Below are 22345 nucleotides of genomic sequence, written 5' to 3' on the forward strand. Positions count from 1 at the left end.
CTGCTGCTCTATCTCACCAGAAAGCTACTGAGAGCCATTTTATAAAAGTGTTCCCGAAGCAGATACTCCTGAAACAACTCAGAGCCCACAGAGCAAGTCAAAGATTGTCACTTGACTAATTTATAGGAAAACATGGCTTTGATATTCTTTTTTTTTTCCTGCCCTCCACTGAGAGACCTAAGGAAAAGAAGCCAAAAAAAAAAAAAAAAAATAGAAGACCTCTATGATTTGTAAATTTTCAAAACATGCACCGTTCCAGGCTGGTGGCATCTGGGTCCACCACCATCTCCTACAGGTCTGCCAGGTATTCCAACATCCTTCCATTGAACTCTTCCCTTTCATTTTCTTTTGTTTCCTCACAACTTCGTTCTCCTGTGCTGAACTGTCAGCCAGTGACATGGAAACACAGTGACCCATCCTCCACCAGGACATTAATCACCTGAATGTCACTAATATCAAAGTGTTCTTGAGCCCATCCACCCACTGAGATTTTTTTCCCACCGAGCCGTTATCACACACAGACACGTTCAAAAGTTACCAGAGGTACCTCTCTTAGTTTTCTAAAATATCATTCCAACAAACCTGAACCAGATGTTGTCTTTATATATTTTCCTAATGCTATCAGTTTTTAATCAAAATGGAACTGACTGAATTCATGGCCTTAGTTAATGGCAAAGGTTCTTTGAATCACAAGATGTCTCTTTCAGATCAAAGTGGCACAGAAAGAGTCTGAGTTCAAATTTATTCTCATGTATCCAGGGTCTTTCTTTGGGATTCTTACTCTTTTTCCACAGCTCAAGATGTTGGCACTTCATGAATCAATCTCAAAGGATATTAAAAGCAGCAGGAATAGCCTACAATGAGCCAGAAGGTTCCTTCACAAAAAAGAATGTTAAGTTTGCCAAGGAAAGCACTAAAAAAGTAATAAGGAAATCCAGACAAACTTAATTCATCCCCACATACATATGCATTAAGATAGAGCCTTTAGTGACAATTTATTTCTTCCAGAGTACTTCTGAGCAAGGCTGACACAACGGACAGCTGCTCACCATTTCTTTATCATTATGTGTAACCCCACGCAGCAATTCAAGACAGTATTTAAGGGTTGCACCAAATTATGAAGATTCTGATAAAACTTTTTATGCAGCTTATCGTGGTACTAGAGAGCACACTTCAGAAATATCAATACATTTCCTTACACGACACTTTGCTGGAACAGAATTTTCCATGATTTTAAAAGGGCGAACTGCGGCACAGCAAAATTAGTAGCTGTGCTCTCAGAAGCATCTGCTAATACAGATGCTTAATTTAGAAAACCTGCGGCCTGATTTTCTGTAGAATTCAGTATTAGTGCAAGTTCTGACCAAATCTCGTGCTTGTCTCAGGGACAGCTATAAAAAAAAATATGAAAGCATAACAAAAATATGCCTTTTTTTTTTTTTCCCCAGGATAGCGGTAACCCTGTGGCAGGAACGTGAACAGAATATAATTCCCCAAAGTGTCACTAAACTTCTTTTCATCCTTCTACAATCTTTGTTCCTTCCATGAGACACCAGTTAACCTGCAAACTTATCCAGCACGTCTGGCTACACCAAGGGAAGATAAAAGAAGGATTCAGAAAAAGGAGCCTTGAATGCCAAGGGAAGTTTCTGAGAGGGAACATAAGATGCCCAGAACCAGACACGCTCTGCTTATCTTCCTTCTGTAGTTTGTTCTTATAAACCAAATGCAATCTTGTGGTCTTTGAAGGGCTATTAAAAATATGTTCTAGGATGCTGTCACCAACTCTGAGTATGAAAAACAGCGACAGCCACATTATTCTCAAAAATGCTGAAGTCCCTCTGCATTGGATGCAGAAGTTTAACCCGTTATATCTCCACACCTTCCAGCCCCTGCAACAAACAAAGCACAAACCCAGACACAATAACCTCCTTCAGTACAGAAACTGGGATTTTTTCCCAGGAAGCTATCCATCCTGGGAACAAAATGAGACAGCAGCCCTGTAGATAACCACCTGTTCCTTAACCCTTGCCATGCCCAGAGGTTGCTTCCTCCTCCTCTTCAGCATGAGCAGAGGAAGGAGGCACTCGGAGCATGTGAGAGGCTTTGTCCTGGAAACTGGGCCCACGATGGCTTTTGACACTTGCAGAGGAACACACCCAAGGAAATCCATGTGCTCTGGTGTCCCAGATGGAGAGTGCTCCCCAAGGACAACATCCTCAGAGCAATGCTGCTGCCACCATCTCAATTCTGCATTAGGAATAGACTGAACCCAGTTTTCAGACTTGAAAGTCTGGCAACTTTGAATAGATTTTTTCATGGAATTAGACCAAAAGCTTCAAAAATATTTTCATCCCCCCTTTTTATGTGCCTTTTTATAATGCAGGGACATGTTTGCAGGAGTTATCTGCAGTCATGAATCTTACTTAGTAAAAATGAATGCTAGCATTCATACATCATCATCACTTCAGAAAGAGAGATTAAGGGAAACACCATCCATCTTTACCTCCAACAGTGAAAATCAGAGGATTTAACCCAACTAGTGCTGCTCATGGAAATGATTCTAGCTGGCTACAACTCTGGATTTCTAGCTGGCTTTGTTCTCAGAAACAATTGAACCACTTCAGAGACTTTTCCAAATCAGACAGAAAACATTCAGCATGAAAAACCTCAGCTAAAACTGTAACAGCTTGAGAAAGTCCCATTTTAAAAGGGTATTATAGTGAGAAGTGTTGAACAGTCACTCTAGATGTGATCTTCTAATCAGGGATATCTGCCACCTTTTAGATAGAAAAATGGGATTAAGCTCATTTTTAAACTACCAATTCAGACAAAAAAAACCCAAAACCCTCAGTTTTACTGCACTTCCCTGACTTCTTTTTCAGTATAACACCTATCCATTAGGAAATATCACATATGCAATGAATTAGGCCACAGTCCTTTCATCTCAAACTGCTTTGAAATGTCACTTAGTAAACCCACTAGAGTTTGTTTTTCCAATGAAAAAAGATTTCTTCACTAAATCTTCACATTGTAAGTACACCATGTGGTTTGCATTTTCTGTTTCTTCAAAACAGTTTCCCAAAAGCTCACACTGTTTGATTTCATTTTCAGCTAAGAGGAGCTAAAATCTGAAATGTGGTGAGACAAATTCAAAATTATAAGGGGTGTGTGGTGTGTGTATATTCACCCTGTACTTCTGTGAAGTGCTATTTACTTTTGTGCCACGTTAGTATAGAATTTAAATTTCAACACAAATCCAAGTGTATTTCTTCAATGATGGATAGACATTAATAGAGCCATAGGCTGGCAACCCACAACTTGCTTTCTAAGGAGGCTAAAGGTTGGATGACATATATTAGAGTAATATTTGGATAACCAAACCCACAAAACAGAGCACAGGTAACACAAAGGGGAGCTTTCCAGCCCCATCCTTTAACATTTGATGCACAGAAATACTAACTTACTTGGCCAAGATTTTGTTGATGAAAGCATAAAGGTCCTTTTGCAGTCAAAGCATCACATGAAATCATCCTCTGGAAGCATTTCTTAGTCTTTTGTGATCATTAGAACAGAGAGTAATTTAGGATCTTAACTTCCATACTGAAGTTGGAGTTTGAATCTGTGCTGGATTTCCAAAAAGTGCTGACCACTTAGCAGAAGCCACAGGCCCAGATATCACTGAAAAGTAAGGTTCTGTGGGTTGAATTAAGTTCACCTGTAATTACAATGCTGTAACATCAACATCTGTGTAGGGATAAGGTGTTGTTCCCACCACAATCAAAGATAGAGGCAACACTTTCAGCTGAAACCCAGAGAGCAAATCCCCTCACTCTAAAGCAGACACTACCTTTGGTCAGACAAATCACCCTCCTGAACAAAGACCATTAACTTGATCACCAGTTGCAAGAACTTGAGCAATTATATTGACACCCCAGAACTGGGTTTTAAGCCTCAAGTACCAGTAAGAACCAAACCACCCAAACTCTACAGTCTGCTAATGAAAATATTGTTCTTTCTTTGCACCCTCCCTGAATATCAGGTGGAAAGAACACTGACACTCAGGAGTTCTCAGCATTAGATGAAGACAGAAACCACTACGTGAACTATTATTTGATAAATCCATAGATTTATGGTGATAAAACTTCAGACAAAAATTCCACCAAAACATCAGAGCTTCTCTCTGCCTTCAGAAACTCTGCATCACACAGGGCAGAGTAACTGAAAATTCTGGTTACATATTCCTTTAGGGGTAAAAACTAACAGAAGTAACCAAGGATAAATACATTTAAAATGCCTCTACTTGTAACAGCCAAATAATGTGGATTAAATGTATTTTAAATGGACTCAGATGAATTGTTTCAAACGTCCTCCCTTGAAGGATTCTGAAACAGAACTCTTTGAATTGTACCTATCACTTATAAACAGAGTAATCAGCAGAAAAGGAGAAATTTACAGAATCTTTTCAGCTCTGACAGGGTCTACCAGTGCCAAATTATACCTGGCATCCTGAACATCTTCCACCAAAGGAATATGTAATGCTGAAAAAGAAGAATTTGTACAGAACTGTTATTTGTCTGTGAATAACACTACGAATGTCCCCTGCAGCAAACTCATTTCTCTTCATGAGAAACTGCAGGGCAAAATGAGGCAGATTGGAGACTTCACTGAGCAAGCAGGACTTGTTAGATAAATATACAGAGCAACACACACCTGGATCCAAACCTTGATGAATGGCAAGACTCCTGAAATAAGCAGAACCAGGATTTCACTTGCAATTCCTGCAGGACATGACAGTGCCCACGGAGCAGGGTTTGCTTCATTACACAACAGCCAAAACTGGATCAGCTAATAGTGTCTTGGCAGTTACTCATGTGCAGGTTCTAACACTAAAAATCTCATCTTTCATTTCAGAAAAGCTCACAGTCATAAAATAATGACTGACAAAGAGGAACTAACAAGCACTGGTGACCCAAGGCTTCAATCTGACACCCCCTTATTAAGTGATAATCAAAGGGAGGAGGTGCAGGAGCCACAAAGTACAAAAGAAGTCAGAACATTCCTGAAGTTTAAATGGGCTTGGACCACTGTTGAATTGATTTGATAGACAAAGCTGAGAGATGCGTTTCAGGGTCTAGATCAGGATGCAAAAGTTTAGAGGCACTCAGAACTGTGGATTCAACTCCAAATTTACACATCTGTGCTACTGACAAAAGTGGATCCTTTTCCTCTCCTCAAATAAAACAAAAGCAAACTTGTGTAAATACTCTTCAAAGAAACTACTTGCATTTTGTGACTTTCCTGACCAATATTGCCTAAAGGCATGAGTTTTACCTCAAACCAGTTCTGACATTACTGCACTACATGATCGTGTTAAATGTCATCTGATGATTCCTATTAAAGTGCCACAGTTTCATCACCACACCTAATTTAATTCTAAATGAATTTTCAAAACCAAGACTAAAGTTAAGTGGAAGCCTGAAGCTTTGAGGACTTGTGAAGCTTTGAGCCTGAAATACAGTGATATCCGACTTTAATCCGTGAAATAGCCACGGCAACACCATGAAGTTCTGCTTCTTTGAATAAGGGTATAATGCAATAAAGACCTTCCAGATGGACCTGCCACTATAGGTATTTCCAGACCCACATTTGTCTTTCGAGACCAGTCAGCACCCTCCTTTCATCTCCAGACTGCTCGTGACACTCCAAAGGAAAAAAAAGAGAATATCCTAATTCCATTATGTCACATACAATTGGAAAAATTCCTCCGACTGGTCTGCTGACATTCCAAAGCACAACACATTAGCTTGTGGAATCAATATGAAAATATGACTAATGAGCACCTGCAGTGAATTGCTGAGCACCATCATGTGATTCTGATCTTCTATCAGGGTCAGATTGCTCCTGGGTAAAACTGAACAGCAATAATCCACAGCAGTATCCAATCAGCAGCAGATACTATTGCAAAGAGAACTTGCAATTTACCCCAAAGAAGAAAATATTTTTCCTATCCACAATATGATAACAAAAAGGTAATCAAGTGCTATAGTCATTCCCACTTGATGGATGAACAAGTTAAATCTGAGATGGTACCTAAGCATTCACATCTGCACAGACAGCTGGGGAGAGAATTACAGAAAAAAGGTAACACTGACTATTTACAATTCCTTGCTCTTCCCGTGAAAATAAACCTTTTCTTGCCTAGGTGGAAAGACAAGAGGGCATGCTCAACAAATATGTGGGAAGAGCATTCCCTATTTCTGAGTTCTTCTGATAGACTTCTTTCTGGAATTGTCAGTGGGATAATTATGAACAACAGAAGCACAAAGGCATTTCAAACACTATGAGTTCAATAACATTTCTCATAAAAGGCTGGGGTTTTTTGAGCACCTATGAAAGATGGAAAATACAGCAATTAGTCACTCTGCCAAATAAAACACAGTTTATTATTTCTAATAATATATTTTGTCATCTAGAAGACTAAGATTTGAAAATATGCAATAAAGACATACCGGGATAGACACAAGAGACCCAGTCAAGAACAATCACAAACTCATGCAACGTCACAGCAGCTTTTCCAGGAGGCACAGGCTTTACTCTTGGGTTATGTGCAGCTCCCTTTGGCCATGAGAGCTAAAGCCTGTCACCTAGAAACTCACTGAACAAGCATTTCATGGCACAGACACCGTCTCCAGAAAATGTAGAGCCTTTTCTAGTTGTGCTCCCCCTACGCTGTGTGACAAGTCCAAATCCCAACTTACAGCCACACACACAGAGAAGCATCTTTTCCATCTAAAAAGTTCCATTCTGCACACCTGGAGCTGTGAAACACATCAACTTTCAGAGCACCCATCAAAAGAGCAAAGGAGATGAAGAAATCCTAGATTAAACTCATCACTGAAAGCGTGGAAATGCAAGGAATAACAACAAAGTTACCAGGAAATATGACAAAAGCGTAGTACAAATTGATCCTCTACAAGATTTTACATAAATCTGTTGCAAAACTGAAACCCTCCTGAGCTTTTAGGATGATATTATTTACAAGTAGGTCTCCACCCTCACTAAGGGGCAGCCAAATTCCATCTCCCTCTTCCCTGATGTTCTGATCAGTGAAAATTAACAGGTATTGAGAAGTCAATACTATATTACCTTCTCCACAGTAGTTATTTATTGTATTTGCTACTCTTTATTTCATGCCAGCTGAGTGATAGGCCATTTGATTCTACAGAGCAAAAAATCAAACATTCTGGCTCTTTCTACAGAGATATGAAATTAAAAAGAAAAGAAAAAAACCCAAACACATCAAGTTGTGCAAAGATGAATCAGGCTTAAAAGAATAAAGGTGGATAAGGCATAATTACTTTTCCCACCAGCACACACACAGCACCAAAAGAGGGATGGCTGGAGATGAGAGATTTGTATGGAACAAAACATGCTTTAACAGCCTGGTAAATACAGGCCACTGGTCAGTCAGGCTTCACACAAATCTCATGGCATTTTACAAAGACTGACAGAGTAATTCAGCTGCAGATAAGAATTAAGATCATCAATTAAATCAGAAAGCAGTAGGGCCCGGCTCCATACCCACTGACAGCAAGAGGGAGGTCCCACCCAGTTTCCTCAGGCACTGGGGCAGGAGTCACTACAGAAGGCCTGTGCCCACCTGTCCAACTCTATTTCTCCTCCACAGAAAACACATCACTGCTCCTGGAAAGCATCCTGCACCCCAGGCTCTGACAAAACCCCAACCCCACACTCTATACCCATGGTGTTCAAGCCTGAATCCTTTTTTCCATCAACACATGACCTAAATGCAATAAGTGCTCCCCAATATTTCTGCTCTTTGTCACTCCAGCCCCAACCCCACCTTCTCAAGATGCTCCTTTAAACCACCTTGATCTTTCCTCAGTGTTTCTCTCCCAAGATTCTTGTCCTTCTGCAAACCCTCATCCTCACTTTTTCCTCCAACACCACCTTCCATAGTCACCCTTCCCCCAACCAGTCATCTTCCTCCTTACCCAGAAATCCTGATTCTTTCTCCCACCAGTCCCCAACTGATTCTTGACCTTGCCAGCGTTCACTCTCCTGCACTATTCTCCCTTTTGAATTTCACTCCCCACCTTAAGCTTCAACTTTCTCCTTTCTTTATTCCAATTAAGCAGTTTCCTCTTCCAGAACTCTCCTCTGCAGCAAGGGAAGGGGCCACGGACAGCACAAGGATGGACACGCTCCCTGCCCACAGCTCTCGTGCTTTGCCCAGGTCAGAATTCTGGGAAGAACACGTGGATTGCAAGGAGAGCAGAGCTCCCCCTGCCATGGCATATGCCCAGTGCACAGCAATTTTCATAGATTTTGGCTGTAAGGACATATCAAGTCTTCTTCCCTGTCATAAGCAAAATTATTCTTTCAAATGTTGCTAACTTGACATCCCATCAAATCCACCATGGACTGTTTTCTCAGCAAGTCTCCTCCTGGCACGTTTCATCAGGGTATCAGTGCTTCTCTAACAAGAGGTCAGCAACTATTTTTAAACAAAGGAAAATCCAGAGTTCCCCCTCCTCCTTCCCCTTCAGATCTGTTCTTTTAAACCACTGAACTCTTGGCTGAAGTTCTGGAAAAGAAAAAAAGTGTATTCAATCAGAGGCAGATGCCTGGCACTAAATATTTTAGCTGAAACAGTTAATGGTTAGGGAATTTATAAGAAACTAACTCTTTTAATGGCAATTCTAATAACTAGTGCTACCAATCCTGTTTGTAATAAAAGTTCAAGAAACTCAGGCTTTGGGCTTTTTTGTTGTTGTTGTTGAGGGGGTGGTGATGGCATGTGTTTGGTTTGAATTCAAGAAAATAGTTTAATCTTAAGCATCAAAAAGTCCATTTTACCTGCAGGAGGAAATGGCAGTATATTAATGCAAGCCTCACTTTTATTTGTTCTAAATGACACAGAATCAGCAAAATGAGAAAAAACATCCAACTCAGAAATCAAAGCTCCGTCGTTTACCGAGTGCCTCTCATGTTCTCTAACCTCTCAGTGTTTAATATCCTGCATTGGATATATAAAGTAAGCAATTCCCAGAACAATCTCTTTTTTTTTTTTTTTTTTTGACTAGAGGGTCCCACAGACAAATTAAAGCCATACCACTGCAAGGGCTGGGCTGCAGCAGCCAACTTAGTTCTGCTGTCCCTCCCCCACTGGGTCCATCCTCCTTCTTGCTTATACAAGCAGTAAAGTTGATCCCAAGGTGATACAAACTTACCCTTTATAAAAAAACCCCCAAAACTGTATTTTATGTGCTTTATCTCCCTGAAGCAGCTTACAAAGGAATTAAAGGCACGCCAAGGTTGGCACAAAACGAGGGTTGCTCAGTTTGGGAGCGGGCAGAAACCTGGCAGCATCAATTTACATTGGCTCAAGCTGGTAAGGAACAGCACCCTCAGGCAACAGGACTGGTTGGAAAATGGAATTTCACAAGGGCAGAAACCAACATTTCGAAGTTAACTTTCACTCTTAATCAGAGGGAAAAAAATTAAACTGTTACATAAAGCTACGATGCTTTTCAAAAGTCATTTGGAATGGCAAATCTTTTCAGAGCAGTTAGTTCATTTTTGCAATTTCAAAACAATATTATGGAAAAACACTATCAACGTGCTTCATAGAGTAGCTATACTATTATCAGTTTGTATCTGAATACATCTACTAGAAGTCAAAACGATAACTTTATGTGAAACAGTTAACTTCACCAAAACATAAAATCATCAAAGTAAATTTTGGATGCGGGTCCAGTTTTCAAAGTAAATTGTTTCATAAATTATATCAGTTTCAAAAGTGTTTTCAAATGAAGAACTGCCTAGCTGAAAAGTGTTTGTTATCAAGCAGAAAAATACAGCAGTTACATAAGTAATAACATTGTATGTACTGGTGGATATGTTTCAACATCTGCACTCTGTGACTGCTCGTTGCAGCCAACGAGCAGAACCTGGTGGCCCAACCCCTGTGTTGCATCAGCACCAGGGGATATCAGCTTACCTTTTATTTACTTAAGATTTCCTCTTTGGGCACAGAGAAATGACTTTTATATGTGCTCAGGAGACCATTAAGTCTTTTTTTCCATCCAAAAGCATAAACTTTTTTCAAAGTCCTTGTTGGGTTTTTTTTCATAAATAAGCAACTTTCCCTGACCTTCTTAGTTGCCTTCAAAGTTTTCACAGAAATGTCAAAATCCTAAGCACTGTTTTGGGGCTCAGTGTTTGCTTCATGGTATTGAAAAGGGCAAGTCACTTACAGGTTCCCCTTGCAGCAGGTTGGTGATTCCTGGTCTTAAAGAAAAACATAAAACCAAAAGCACCAAAAGCAGAAATTTTGGCAGCAACAGCCATTAAAGTGATTAAGATAAAAATATTTAAAATTTCACATTGTACCTCTATGAAATTATAGAAACTTTATGACAATTGTAGAACAACATGAAAAATATGATGTGAGAAGAAACATCTAACAAAAAACCCAAGATGTTTGACTTTACACGTGGCAACTTGTAACACTACTGGATGGCAAAATCAGGTTAAATTCTTACAGCAGTATGTAATAAAAGTGCCCACTTAAGAAGAGTTGTGTAGCTGTTTACATCTGCTGAGCTGCTAAAACTGCAGTTGTAAGAGAAGGCTTTTGATAATGACAGTGGAACTCTGATTATCATGATCTCTCTTATTCAAGCAAAAAAAAGTGCCACCAGAGGTTGTCTCCAAGCACAAAGTTACTGACCCAAGATGCCACTGATGCAATAGTAAGACATCAGCACATTTCTTAAGTGTAGTGGCAAAGAACCACTTAGTCAAAATGTACTTCCCTAAAGAAAAGTTCCCCTAATTGACCAGTGCTGCAAAGATGCCAGTAATTTCAGTGATGAGGATGACACTTTGTTTATGGGATTCAAGCTCAACAGATTAATATGCTTTAGACTAGCAAAGAAAATAGAAGAGTAGACTCACTGGGTCATTTCACTAGATACAGTTGAAAAGAAAAATGGTGACCTGAGGCTGTGTATTGACCCAAAAAAATGTGAACAAATAGATAAAGGGAGAGTATTTCCATTTGCTAACTAAAAGAGGCACAGGCACTACTGGACTGAAATTATTTCCAAAGCTTAGATGCATCCACAGGCTTTTACCAGATACCTCTAAGTGAGGAGACTGCAGAAGCTCTGAACTTTCAATGCACCATTTGTCCGTCCCTGTTTCAAAGGGGTCACATCTGTCACTAGAGCCTGAGCCAGTCCACAGAACACAAAACAGTACAACTGCTTCAAGAGCTGAACACTGTGAAACTGTTTTGCCAGGGTACTGAGTCTGTAAGGAAGGCTGAATAAAATATAAAGGATTCAGGCCTCTAAGAGCAAGTCAGGACAAGAGTTTGAACTAGACAAAAACAACTTTTCTGGCCAGGAAGCTATTGCTAATGACTATGAAGGACAGACAAGTCAAATTACAGCCAAGCACCTGAAGTTAACACCTTGTAGCATCACAAAATATTACCTGTATTTGTATCACTGTGGTGTTTAGACACTAAACAAATCAGAAAGGTCCCACTGGACAAAGTGGCCAAACCAGGATCAACTCCTTCACCAACAAAGTGACAACTACAGTGGGTAAGAGACAAAGGAGGAGATGACCAACAAAACCAGCAAGACAGTGGTACTCCTGAAAGTAAAGGACAGGTCCCATTCCTGCTACACAGCCTTTCACTGCCCTCTTTGGTATCAGATCTCTCTCCTGTACAGTAAATGCCTCCTTCAAACTGATAGACAAGTATTATTTGAAGTCACCCATAACCTGTGTTTGCTTTCTCTTACATCCTCAGTTTGCCTTTCCAGCATCGCTATGAGATGCTTTTCAGTCGCCGTCTTTACACACTGAAGTTCTCTCAACTTGTTGCTATTTTCCATCTTTTATCATAATGAGCTTTTTGTCTCTCTCAGAGTAGCTGGGACACGTCTAGTGGAGCCTGCCAGATGTGAACCACTGCCAGGATCTCAGTGTGGCAGCACAAACTTGCATGCAGCTTATGAGTAAATTCAAGAGCTTAGCAAAGCCTTGAAGAAAACTGGGATTCAGCACGAGAAATCTGACACCTCTTCAATGGCCTGATACTCTGAAGATTTCTGACTTTCATTCACTTATTTGTGTCTTGACTGTCTTAAATAGGCATGACCCTAACACAGTGACAAACAGCTCTGAGGCATTTCCTGCAGAGGGGCATTACCTTGAAAACTCCACCCAGGAAAGTTTGTATTCCATCACTTCTGGCAAGTTTGCCATTATTCAGAGAGTTTCAGGCTACTCCTTACAAGTCACCTTTCCAGTGGTGCTGAACCACTACTTTGTCAGTAGAGTTGTAAAAAACCACACAACTAAATCCCAATTCACAATAAACCCCCCATCCTTTCATCTCAATACAACATAGTTTGTCAATACTTGCTAATATTTGGCTATTTAAGAAAGCACAACGTTTTGCTGTTTATTATGTTATTTCATACAAATATGTAGTCCCCTGATTCAAGAGCCAGGCACATATTTATGCATTAGAAAAGCAACTACAGGGATGACATTTTATAACCCACAGTCATGCATTTAGAAACATGCTTGAACAGCCATTTGCAATACAACTGCTGGGTATTTTACTAGGTAAGTACAGTGCCTAATAAACTTTAGGATCTACTACCACACATGAAAACAAAGTAAATTGGAGTATTAATAGCTCTATCTCCATTTTGAAAGTGTTATATCCAGAAGAGATATTAGCCACTTATAAAAACTCCACGCAGCTACAATTTAACATAATGCAAGTTCCTGCTGGCTTCTTAGCTAGCACTAACATGATGAAATTAAGGAAAAAAATGAAAATTTAGGAAGTTTTCCATAACAGTAGGGTATGCCATGCTACTGGACTTCCAAAATAAGATATAAAAACCCCTCGCTGCTCAATTAATTTAAAATCGGAATGAACCAACATTCAAAATGAAGAGCCTCAATCAGCTTCCACTGCAGTGTAACTCAAACAAGGATGGTACAAAGAAGAGCAGAACCATGGCAGGTGTTGTAGCAACCTCTGGATGCACAGCTGTGCTTGCATTTGTGTTCAAACAGTACTTCAGTACCCAAAATTCTGATAACTCCATGCCCCTTTGACATCTTTGCTCAATACTTCCTTGCACACATACACTCCTTGTGCAAACAAATCCATCCTCTGGCTGTGCATCCTTAAACCCTTTTTTAGGGCTTACTGGATTTTGCAGTTCCAGCTTCTGTGAGCCTTGTTCTAGCTCACGGCTAATAAGAAACTGAGGATTTCCAGTTATCTATTCATTACACAGTAAATCTGTACATTTGTGTTCACATTTATGCTCTGATTCGAGAAAGCTATTAAAATAAATAAATAAATAAATAAATCTCACTTCCAGCTCGTGAATACCTCCTATAGGCTATAAAGAGGCTTAAGCACATGCATTAGCACTTTGCTGAAAAGAGGTCATTTCCTGAAAGGAATATATATACACTTGGGATTTACTTATGTAAATACGATTTCACACACATACCCTCCACCAGGGAACAGGCATCCAATAATTGGTATGTAAAACATGTGCTTGTACCTAAATGCAAGAGCACTTTTGCACACTGACTTTTATACATCCTGGTCTGACTAGGGGCATGGCTTAAATTAAATGCCAAGCTTCTTCCTTGAGTTTGAATGAATTAACATTATTGGCCAGATAATAACCCCAGCATAATGGCACACTGAAGCCTAAGGCAACATTTCAGGAGAATTTTCTTAGAAATTCAAGCCTGATAGGAGATGCTAATGAGTTTAGAGAAGTAAATATAGCTCTTTAAATAGCAAAGGACAACTTGTCTATAACAGTAAGTTTCTCAGTACATTTACAAACGTTTTAGCTTGTGAGCTATAAAGTGACTTTCATTTAGTTGGACTTCAGCTCTCCAGAACAATCCCTATCCTCACACACCAACAAAGAGAGTGCAAATACACGAGGGGAGCACAAATGAAATGCTCGTTAAGGCCTCACAAGGAAACTATACAAACACCTTATTTAATAAGTTTAATTAACTGGCTCTTTTCGAAATCATACAGTGCCCAGCAATGCTGAGAGAGCTCTGCTTTTCTTCCCTCAAGGAAAGTAATATTTTCTCTTTTATTCTCACAGAGCACAGCCCCCAAGCCCCGAGAAGCAGCTGCTGGCAGGGCTTGGCTGGGGCACCACTCCTGACTTCTTTACAGCATGGCTGGGTCAACGCTGACCCAGGTTCCAGCAGGGAGAAACGGCTTGAGGAGGCTGGGTTGCTTATGAATTCCCACTGTAGCACTTTCTCCCACCTTTAAGAAGCAGCATAACGTCCTATTTCTCTTATACTAATATTTTCAGAAAGAAAATATTCATATATTAAGTCTAATGCAAACCCTTATTGGAGAGGATGCATTTGTGACTGTCAAAGCTGCCCCAGAAAATGCCAGACTCTCTTTACAAACCTTAATCCCGTGCAGTCTCTGAAGGTGAGCAGGGAGCTGATATAATTCTCACCTCCAGGCTACAGCAATCAAAACAGAGACCCGAGTTTCAGATTCTTCACATCAGCACTTTCAGAGCACCGTCAAGTCACCGGGACGGCCATTAATTTTAATGTACATTAAAATGACCGGCATTAAGAGGCCATGCAATTTTCTGCCAAGTACTTTGTTTTCCCTGCCGACTGGGGTGGGAAAAGTCCCTTTATGAATTGCTACTGATTCCGCTCTTGCTTCACTCTTGAGATACTTCCGTATCTCTCACGGCTGCCTCTACAATCAACTACCCTGGGAGAGAGGTTGGCAGGACTGGACCAAACTAAACAATGAAGAGTCTTTTAGGAGTAATCGTCTTACGGCAGTCAAAGAGCACCACTAATACCAGCAGGATAAAAGGCAAAATTATTTTTTTTATTCCTAAGAATGGCAACGACAGCAGGAATTGCAGATAGCTTAATAAGTTTCCACCAACATGCCCCCCACCCCCCTGAAAAGAAGGAGAAGGGCATGTTTTAATAAAATATCCACAACCATCACCGTCTGAGCAAGAAAACAAGAAGTGTTGAGACACAGCAGTCACCTTCTACTATGCACAGAAACCCCTATTGGGATCATGCACTATTTGCATCCCTGAATCACTTCAGAGAAGATTTCCCTTTGTCAAAGGGACTCTCTGATCACAGAAGTTCAGCCATGAGAAAAGCCAGCAGATCATTCAAATGACCTCTCTGTTAAGCCAAACATGCTCCTCAGCTGTCCCTTTAATCAAGATAACAAACACCTGGTCCAGTCCAGGTGACAGGGCTTCTATTCAGGCTCTGGAGCTACCACCGCACAACTCCGGTATAATTCAAAGGAGGCTATTCCTAAACACTGTCATGCACCGCTCCTGGAGCTTTCACCGCTCCCCAAATTCAGTTCCAAGCTGGGACTGGGACGCCCCTTCCCACAGAGAAGCTCCTTTAACACAACGCAGTCATTAAGATGCATCTGCAAATATCACCATCGTTCAGGATGAGAGAACGGAAACTTTCCCCGCTTCTCATCTTAGTCAAAGGGAAGCTTACATGGTTAAAATAAACAGGAGAGGGAGAAAATTGGAGGGCGGGGGGGGCGGGAGGGGTGGGCAGCGAAATTTCAAAACACAGCACAAGAAATCAAAGCAGAGCCAGCGGCAGCATTTAAAGGAAGAGGCGAGGGGATAGAGAAGGAAGGGGCAATTTAGTTCGCACGGCGGGCAAGGAGACACTTCGCTCGGGAAGAAGGAGTTGCAGCCGCCGCAGCCCGTGCGCGATCAACTGGTGCCTGCGCTGCGCTCCCCGCCGAGCCCCCGCTTACCTCCGCAGAGCAGCGCTCCGAGCAGCATCCTGGCAGCCCCCGCCATGCCGAGGGGCCGCGGGCAGGTCCCGGCGCGGCCCGGGGGGCTCCGGGGGCTCCTCCTCCGTTAGCTCCGCGCTCCCGCCGCCCGCGCCATCGCCGCGCTCCGCCCGCAGCCCGCGCCGGCCCCGCCGCCCGCGCTACCCCCGGGCAGTGCCCATGACCGGCAGCGCCCCGAGGGTGCCCCGGGCACCGCTGGCGCTCCCCGGGAAAAAGTTTCACGAGCGGGGGGAAGGTCCGGGAGCCGCGTCCCCCCGGCCGCGCTGCCCCGCCGAGCCCCGAGCGCCCTCCCCGCCCGTCTGCGGGGCCGCGGCCGCGCCGCGCTCCCAACACTTTTCTCGCAGCGGATTGAGGGAGGGACGGCTGGAGGGAGGGGGCACAGCCGGGCCCCACCCTCAGGGGGCGTGAGGGGACGGGGACTGCGGGAGCGATGGAGCGGGACCCGGCACCGGTGATGAGGTGAGACAGCGGCTCAGAGCGCCGGGGGATGAGGGGCTCCTGCCCAGCGGGCACGGCAGGATGGGGAGCCCTGACCCTGAGGAGGGGAGAGGTTCCTCCTTGGCATCACCGCCACAGCCCTGCGCTCCCGCTTCCCTCGGCCCTGCTGGAAAGCGACGTACAGTAAAAAAGAGAAAACCGAAAGAAAAGAGCCCCGTCAAAACACGAGCCCTCACTGTGAGCGTTTCCCTCCAGAGAGAGGGAAACCCACTGCGAACCAGGTTGGCCCACCTGTGTTCCACCCAGCCCTGCCATCGCCTCCTCGCACTCCTGTTTTGCTTTTTTTGTGCACATATTCAGTTCCATCTTCTAAAGGGAAATCGCAGGCAGTGTTTTCATCCCTATTCATTTAATTTCATGCTTTCCCTTGAGTATCCTGGATAACTTCAGCTGGCATCTCTTTCTCCCGGCGGAAGTGTAAATATTTGTGGCCTAACTGTAAACATACTTTTAATAATATTTACTGCAGCTGTGGCACACAGCAAGCAAGGGGCAGGTTAGCAAGAAGTAGCAAGTATTTGAAATACTGTAGTCTAGGAGGTTCTGAGTGCAGAAATCACCTACGTAGGGAAACAACACACAAACACACACTCTATGACAAAGCAACACCTTAAAATGGTGGCATATTTTACAATCTGCTGCTTTTATCCTGAGGAACTGGGCTCCGATCCTTCAGGCAAATACAGCCAGTCCTCTGAGGCTGGCTAATCATTCAAAATCAGTGAGGGAACCTCTATCTGTAGTCAGCTCTTGAAACAGGTGTCAAAGTTTATCATTAGATATTACCCTAAATAAAATGAATAAAACATATTTTATCTGATTCTTGAAAGGCTGTTGTTCGTGCAAGACATTATTCCCAGTTCAATAAGCCAAGCCAAGAAAGAGTGCCTAAACACAGAGTTTTTCCAAGGAGGAACTGCAGAGAACTTTTTCAGGAGTGTGCTTTGTACATTGGTTTACCTTATTTTATTGTCAGTGGCAGCTAATTTAAATGTGGCAAAAGCAGAAAAAGGATATCATATGGATGCAATTTTAACATAGTTTCTCTCACGAGAATGTAAAGAAGCATTTCTTGGTGAAAACTCATTCCAAAATGTGTAGCAGCTTCGGTCTCGTCTGCTTGATGGTAGATTTTGCTAGACACTACAAATATTTGTTAGATGAGTTTAAGTATAAGAATCCAGCAGTCGACAGTAAAACACAGCAGCTATCAAACATTTATGTCCTGCACTCGAAGTTGGAGATAATGTAGACAATTCATCTCATTTATAAGGGAAAGTAGAGGCAGTGACAAGAAATGCTATTTCTTTCCAAGGCACTTTTTACTAAGGGACCAAAACCCAATCCTGTCATCATTCATAAACTACCAATGGCTTTGAATTGTGAAGAAAATTTCAGTATCGTATAAATGGATGGAGCATGAGATTATTCAGAAATGCTGACAGATAATAGAGGTTGTATTTAACAAGTCCAAACTGGAGTGTTGGTGTTATTTGCATAACATGCTCTGAAGAAAGTTTTGGAAGTTGCACATTGAACCCATTGGCAGAGACTTTTATGGATAAGAGGTAGAAGTCAGATAACAAGGTGATAAAAATGGTAAAGAAGTCTGGACATAATAGGTTTTGCTACAACTATTCTTATTCCTTTGAAATTTGATTTCCTGTCATTGTAGATACAGTAATTCAGTACCAGAATTTTCAATACAAGCTCTGCCTAAGATGATTTATTTAGGTTTGCATTTTCAAAGGGACCCGAAGGAGTTAAGTACACAAATCACACTCAGATTCAAAGATCCCACATGAATTTATTTCTTAATGCATCTGTAATTAAATATATGGGTTGCTGTGAACAATTTATGGCAACAGCACAATTAACACCAAACACAAAAACAGAGAAGTATCTGAAGGCAGGGGAGAGGATATAAGGAGTCCTGGAAAAGGAAACTGTAATACTGAGATGAAATAATACAGAAAATGTCATTACTTACCTTTGATACAGGCCAAATTATGTCTCTAAACGTGTAGGCAAAGGCATTCTCTATATGATAAAGTATTTGCAATCCTGAATCTGTTTGGATTTTTGTGATGTTCTGTGGCTCCAGAGTGGGTTTGTGGGTTTAAAGTTAGATTCTGACATTTTATTGATGGTGATTATTATGCTGCTCCTCAGATTATCCAGTTGACTTTCAGGTTAGTTTGCAGAAAATAGAGAACATGAATGGAGAGGAATTTGGTCCTAAGAGTTTGATTCTGTTCACACTGAAGTTTATGGAAATTTCATCCCCAAGTCCAGGTCTTACCTTGTCAAAGGGTTACTCAAGTGAATAAAGGGAATTAGTTAGGGATTTTAGTTTCCAGTGATTTTTACCACTAGTTTAGCCCTAGACTTCAGCACATCTTAGTAATGATGTTTCAAGGCATTTCTCTTGAATGTAGCAAATTAACAGCATGAACTTAATTTTGAATAGCACGTAACTTAATTTTCCATAGATTTTGTCACAATTTTTGGGGGTTTGACTTGTAGTAAAGATTTCATCAAGAGATACTTTTAGTGTAGTTCTACAAGAATCTCAGGAGTTTAAGTTTTGAAGTCTTTATGGGCTCTCATGACTTTTAATGTGCAACCCCAACATTTTCAGTCTTACATGTGGTCTATTCCCTGCAATAAATGTAAGGAAATAAGGAACATGATCAGGAGCAAGGAGAGTGGCACTGGGCCAGAGTTGACTTCTTAGGATCAGGAAGCCTCCAAATACTTTCAAATGTACCATATAATGTACTTTAGGCTGAAAATGCAACCTTTGAGTTCTCTCACAGCCCCCTCTTTATATTTTGCCAACCACGGTGTTGGGAGTCACGTGCCAATTCACTGGCCCACTGCTAAAAAAATGAAAGCAGAAAGAAAAATCCATCAAACCAAAGCTCCTATTTCCATGTGCAGGTAGCAGTTGGTAATGGAGCTCTCCAAGCCTGGCACTGAGGTGCTTTGTGCAGTTTGTGTTCTGTCGATGCACCCATTGCATCCTTGCAGAAGTTCTGTGCCTCAGATGTATCTCACCAGCATTTCTCATGTGAAAACATGATCATATACTTTGAGAAGTAACACTTTGTGTAGGTGGTTGAGCGTTACAATGGGTACTTACAGCTGTCCAAATTGCTATTTTTTTGTAAGGGAGGGCAAAAGCTATAAAGTTGTCTCATATGGCACCTGGGATGTATAATGGTCATCATAAAATGGAAAATAGTTGAAGTACAAAATTTTATTCTCTTAACATGGAAACCTGGAGGTTTAAGGGGAAAAAAATGACTAAATTTTGTGCTGGGCAGATTTTCAATATATCAAAAGAAAATCGAAAAACTGTCAACCAACCCCAAGACTGGACTGGAAGCAAAAGTGTATCAGAAGGAATAACCTGATAGGACTTCAGAAAACAGGTGTTGGGATTGTGATGTTGCAGCAGTTTAGCTCTCGTGACATGCTTGAGTATAATAGACACTGCAGTCTGTAACCTTGATTTTAATCATTGTGTAATGAAAAGTAATCTTTGGCCAGTACTCTGTAATGGAGCCAAATCCAAGGATTGCCCTCGATACATGGGAGTGGGTTTGGATGTGATCATTTAACTCTGGCTGGGCCTGTTACCCACAGACACATTTAACTCATTCTCAGTTTTGGTTTGCCATGTATTGTTATCAGGGCACTACATCATACACATGACTCTGTCTTTCAGTGTGACCTCAGACAAGTCACCTACCCTCCCTCAGTGTCCTTATGTGTGTAATGACACCGTGTAGTTTGTGTGTGGACTCATAGAGGAAAAAGCTACATATATATTCTACCATTCTTTAAATTATTAGGGCTAAGTGAATAAATAGCTTTCTCATTTAATGTGTGCCCCTCTGCTCACTCGTTTGTAATTATTCTGAATTATGCTTTTCATAACACGTTCTCTTTAAATATAGAATGTTAAATCCTTGGAGTGTGATTGTGGCCCCTTCACTGTGAGTGTCCATACTGGAATTACATTCTGTGTTGTCCTGTGTACAGGACTCCAACAGAAGGAAAGGGAGAGGGGTGCACCCCAAATTCTGCCAGAGATCTGAAGGCACATAAAGGAATAGAACAAAAAAATATTCAGCATTCAGTTTTATCCCATCCTTGTACCTGGGTGCATTACCATCTCTCTTCTGTCTCCTGTGCTTTGTTTTGCAGTTAGGAGTATTGCCATTTAAAATGATTTTATTACACTTCAGTGTCAGCATCTATCCTTGTAATAGAGATATAACTTGTATCTCTCACAGTTCGTCACTCGTGCTGAATGCAGACAGCATGGCCTGGCTTCATATTCAGTACATCTGAAATGTGTTTTTCTACCACAGTGCCTGCCATTGTCATCTCTTTGGTTGACAAATGTTTTTAACAGGGACTTGGGATCCCAAGAGACCGTTGTTTGTAAAAGGAACCAGCTCACCTGGCTGTGCTCTTTCCTAGTACACAATATGTATCTGCTGCATGGATCAAAAGTTAGGGGTGCCATGGGTGCAGATCCTTCAGCTCTAGATCTGAAGAGGTGACTTTTTTTGACCAGAAGACCACTCCTCAAAATGCAAATGAGTGTACAGAAACCCAGTAAATATTCGATCACTGATATCAAAGGGATTAAATATGTGGACTTCTGTCCCACCATTTGACCCTGCTCCCAAAATGAGGTAAATTTTGGTAGCAATGGAGACAAAATGCCATGTGGCTAGCATGGTTTTAGGTATTTAGAGTCTAATTCTATTCACAGTAAGTTTAGTAAAGCAAGTTTAGAAGTATCTTCCCTCGAACTCCACCATTTGCCAAATTTATCAATGAGAAGCTTCTTGGAAACAGATCCATGAAACCAACAACAAGGTAAAGGGCATATCCCTTAAAATGGAGCATTTGACACAAAACATATCTGGATCTGTGAACCTTTTCAGCACTTGAATTTCGGGTTGCAAAGGCTTCACCTCACACATCAGCTGTAGAAAAGTCATGCCATTAGCTGGAAGCAAATTTAATTTCTGCACTTATATAAAAAAATTATGTGCACACAAAATCTCTTCCAAAATTTTCAATATCTGGAATTTTTGAAGAGTTTGTTCTTTTTTCCTCAGTGTGCCAAGAATCTCTGTAGCAGTGTGAGCTGCACTGAGTCAGACCAAAGGGTCACCTGGCTTGTTTCTGGCAGTGGCCAAAACCAGATGCCCTGGGAAGAGTACATGAGGAAAAGTGTGCAGTGATGGTTCTTTCCTGGGTTCTGGGGATTTGAAGCTCAGAGAATTCCCAAGCCAACAGTTGTATCAATATCTTTGATGTATTACTCTCCCCTGAATTTCTCCAATTCTTTTTTAAACCCATCTATGTTTTTGAGCATCCACAAATCTGGTACCTATTCTAAGGCCAAATACCAGTGGTTTTATATATAATTAGTGATGCCATGATCCTTAATTGTTTTAATTCCAAAACTGTGATAACTGTATTATAATGGTCAGATTTCAAGGCATCCACACTTGTAGCAAATACTCAGTTACCAATAATATTTGGGAATAGCTTCCAGAGACATAAAACACTAATATGACTTCATCATTTGAGAAAATATGGCAGAATTTGAACAAAGCCAAGACTAAGTATTTGTTTTTATAAAGCAAATACTTACTGAAATCCCTGGCAGTATTTTTTTTTTTCATCTGTAATGATTCTTCTCTTTGTTTCTTTGTTTTATCCAAGTATTATAACCTGGGACTAAATACTCTTGGGAAGGACCATGCTGGACTAATTATGAGCTGTAGATTCTACTGCAATGGAAATCTATAAACCAGTAATGTCTGTGTCTTATATAGCATTTTTCATGTGTATATATTGTAGCAC

The 22345-nt window shown here is 41.3% G+C and overlaps 1 protein-coding gene across 1 annotated transcript in view; it reads right to left on the minus strand.

Annotated features, from left to right (window-relative positions):
* TMEM132C (transmembrane protein 132C) overlaps positions 1–15990 on the minus strand; it is a 201797-nt gene extending 185807 nt beyond the window's left edge. The window contains exon 1 of the mRNA XM_027652327.1: positions 15911–15990. Within this exon, the coding sequence (XP_027508128.1) occupies positions 15911–15956 (46 nt within the window). The 5' untranslated portion in view covers positions 15957–15990. The remainder of the gene's footprint in view (positions 1–15910) is intronic.
* Between the last annotated feature and the right edge of the window lie 6355 nt (positions 15991–22345).

Source organism: Corapipo altera, unplaced genomic scaffold, assembly GCF_003945725.1.
Source record: "Corapipo altera isolate COAL_440 unplaced genomic scaffold, ASM394572v1 67, whole genome shotgun sequence".
In the NCBI taxonomy this organism is placed as follows: Eukaryota; Metazoa; Chordata; class Aves; order Passeriformes; family Pipridae; genus Corapipo; species Corapipo altera.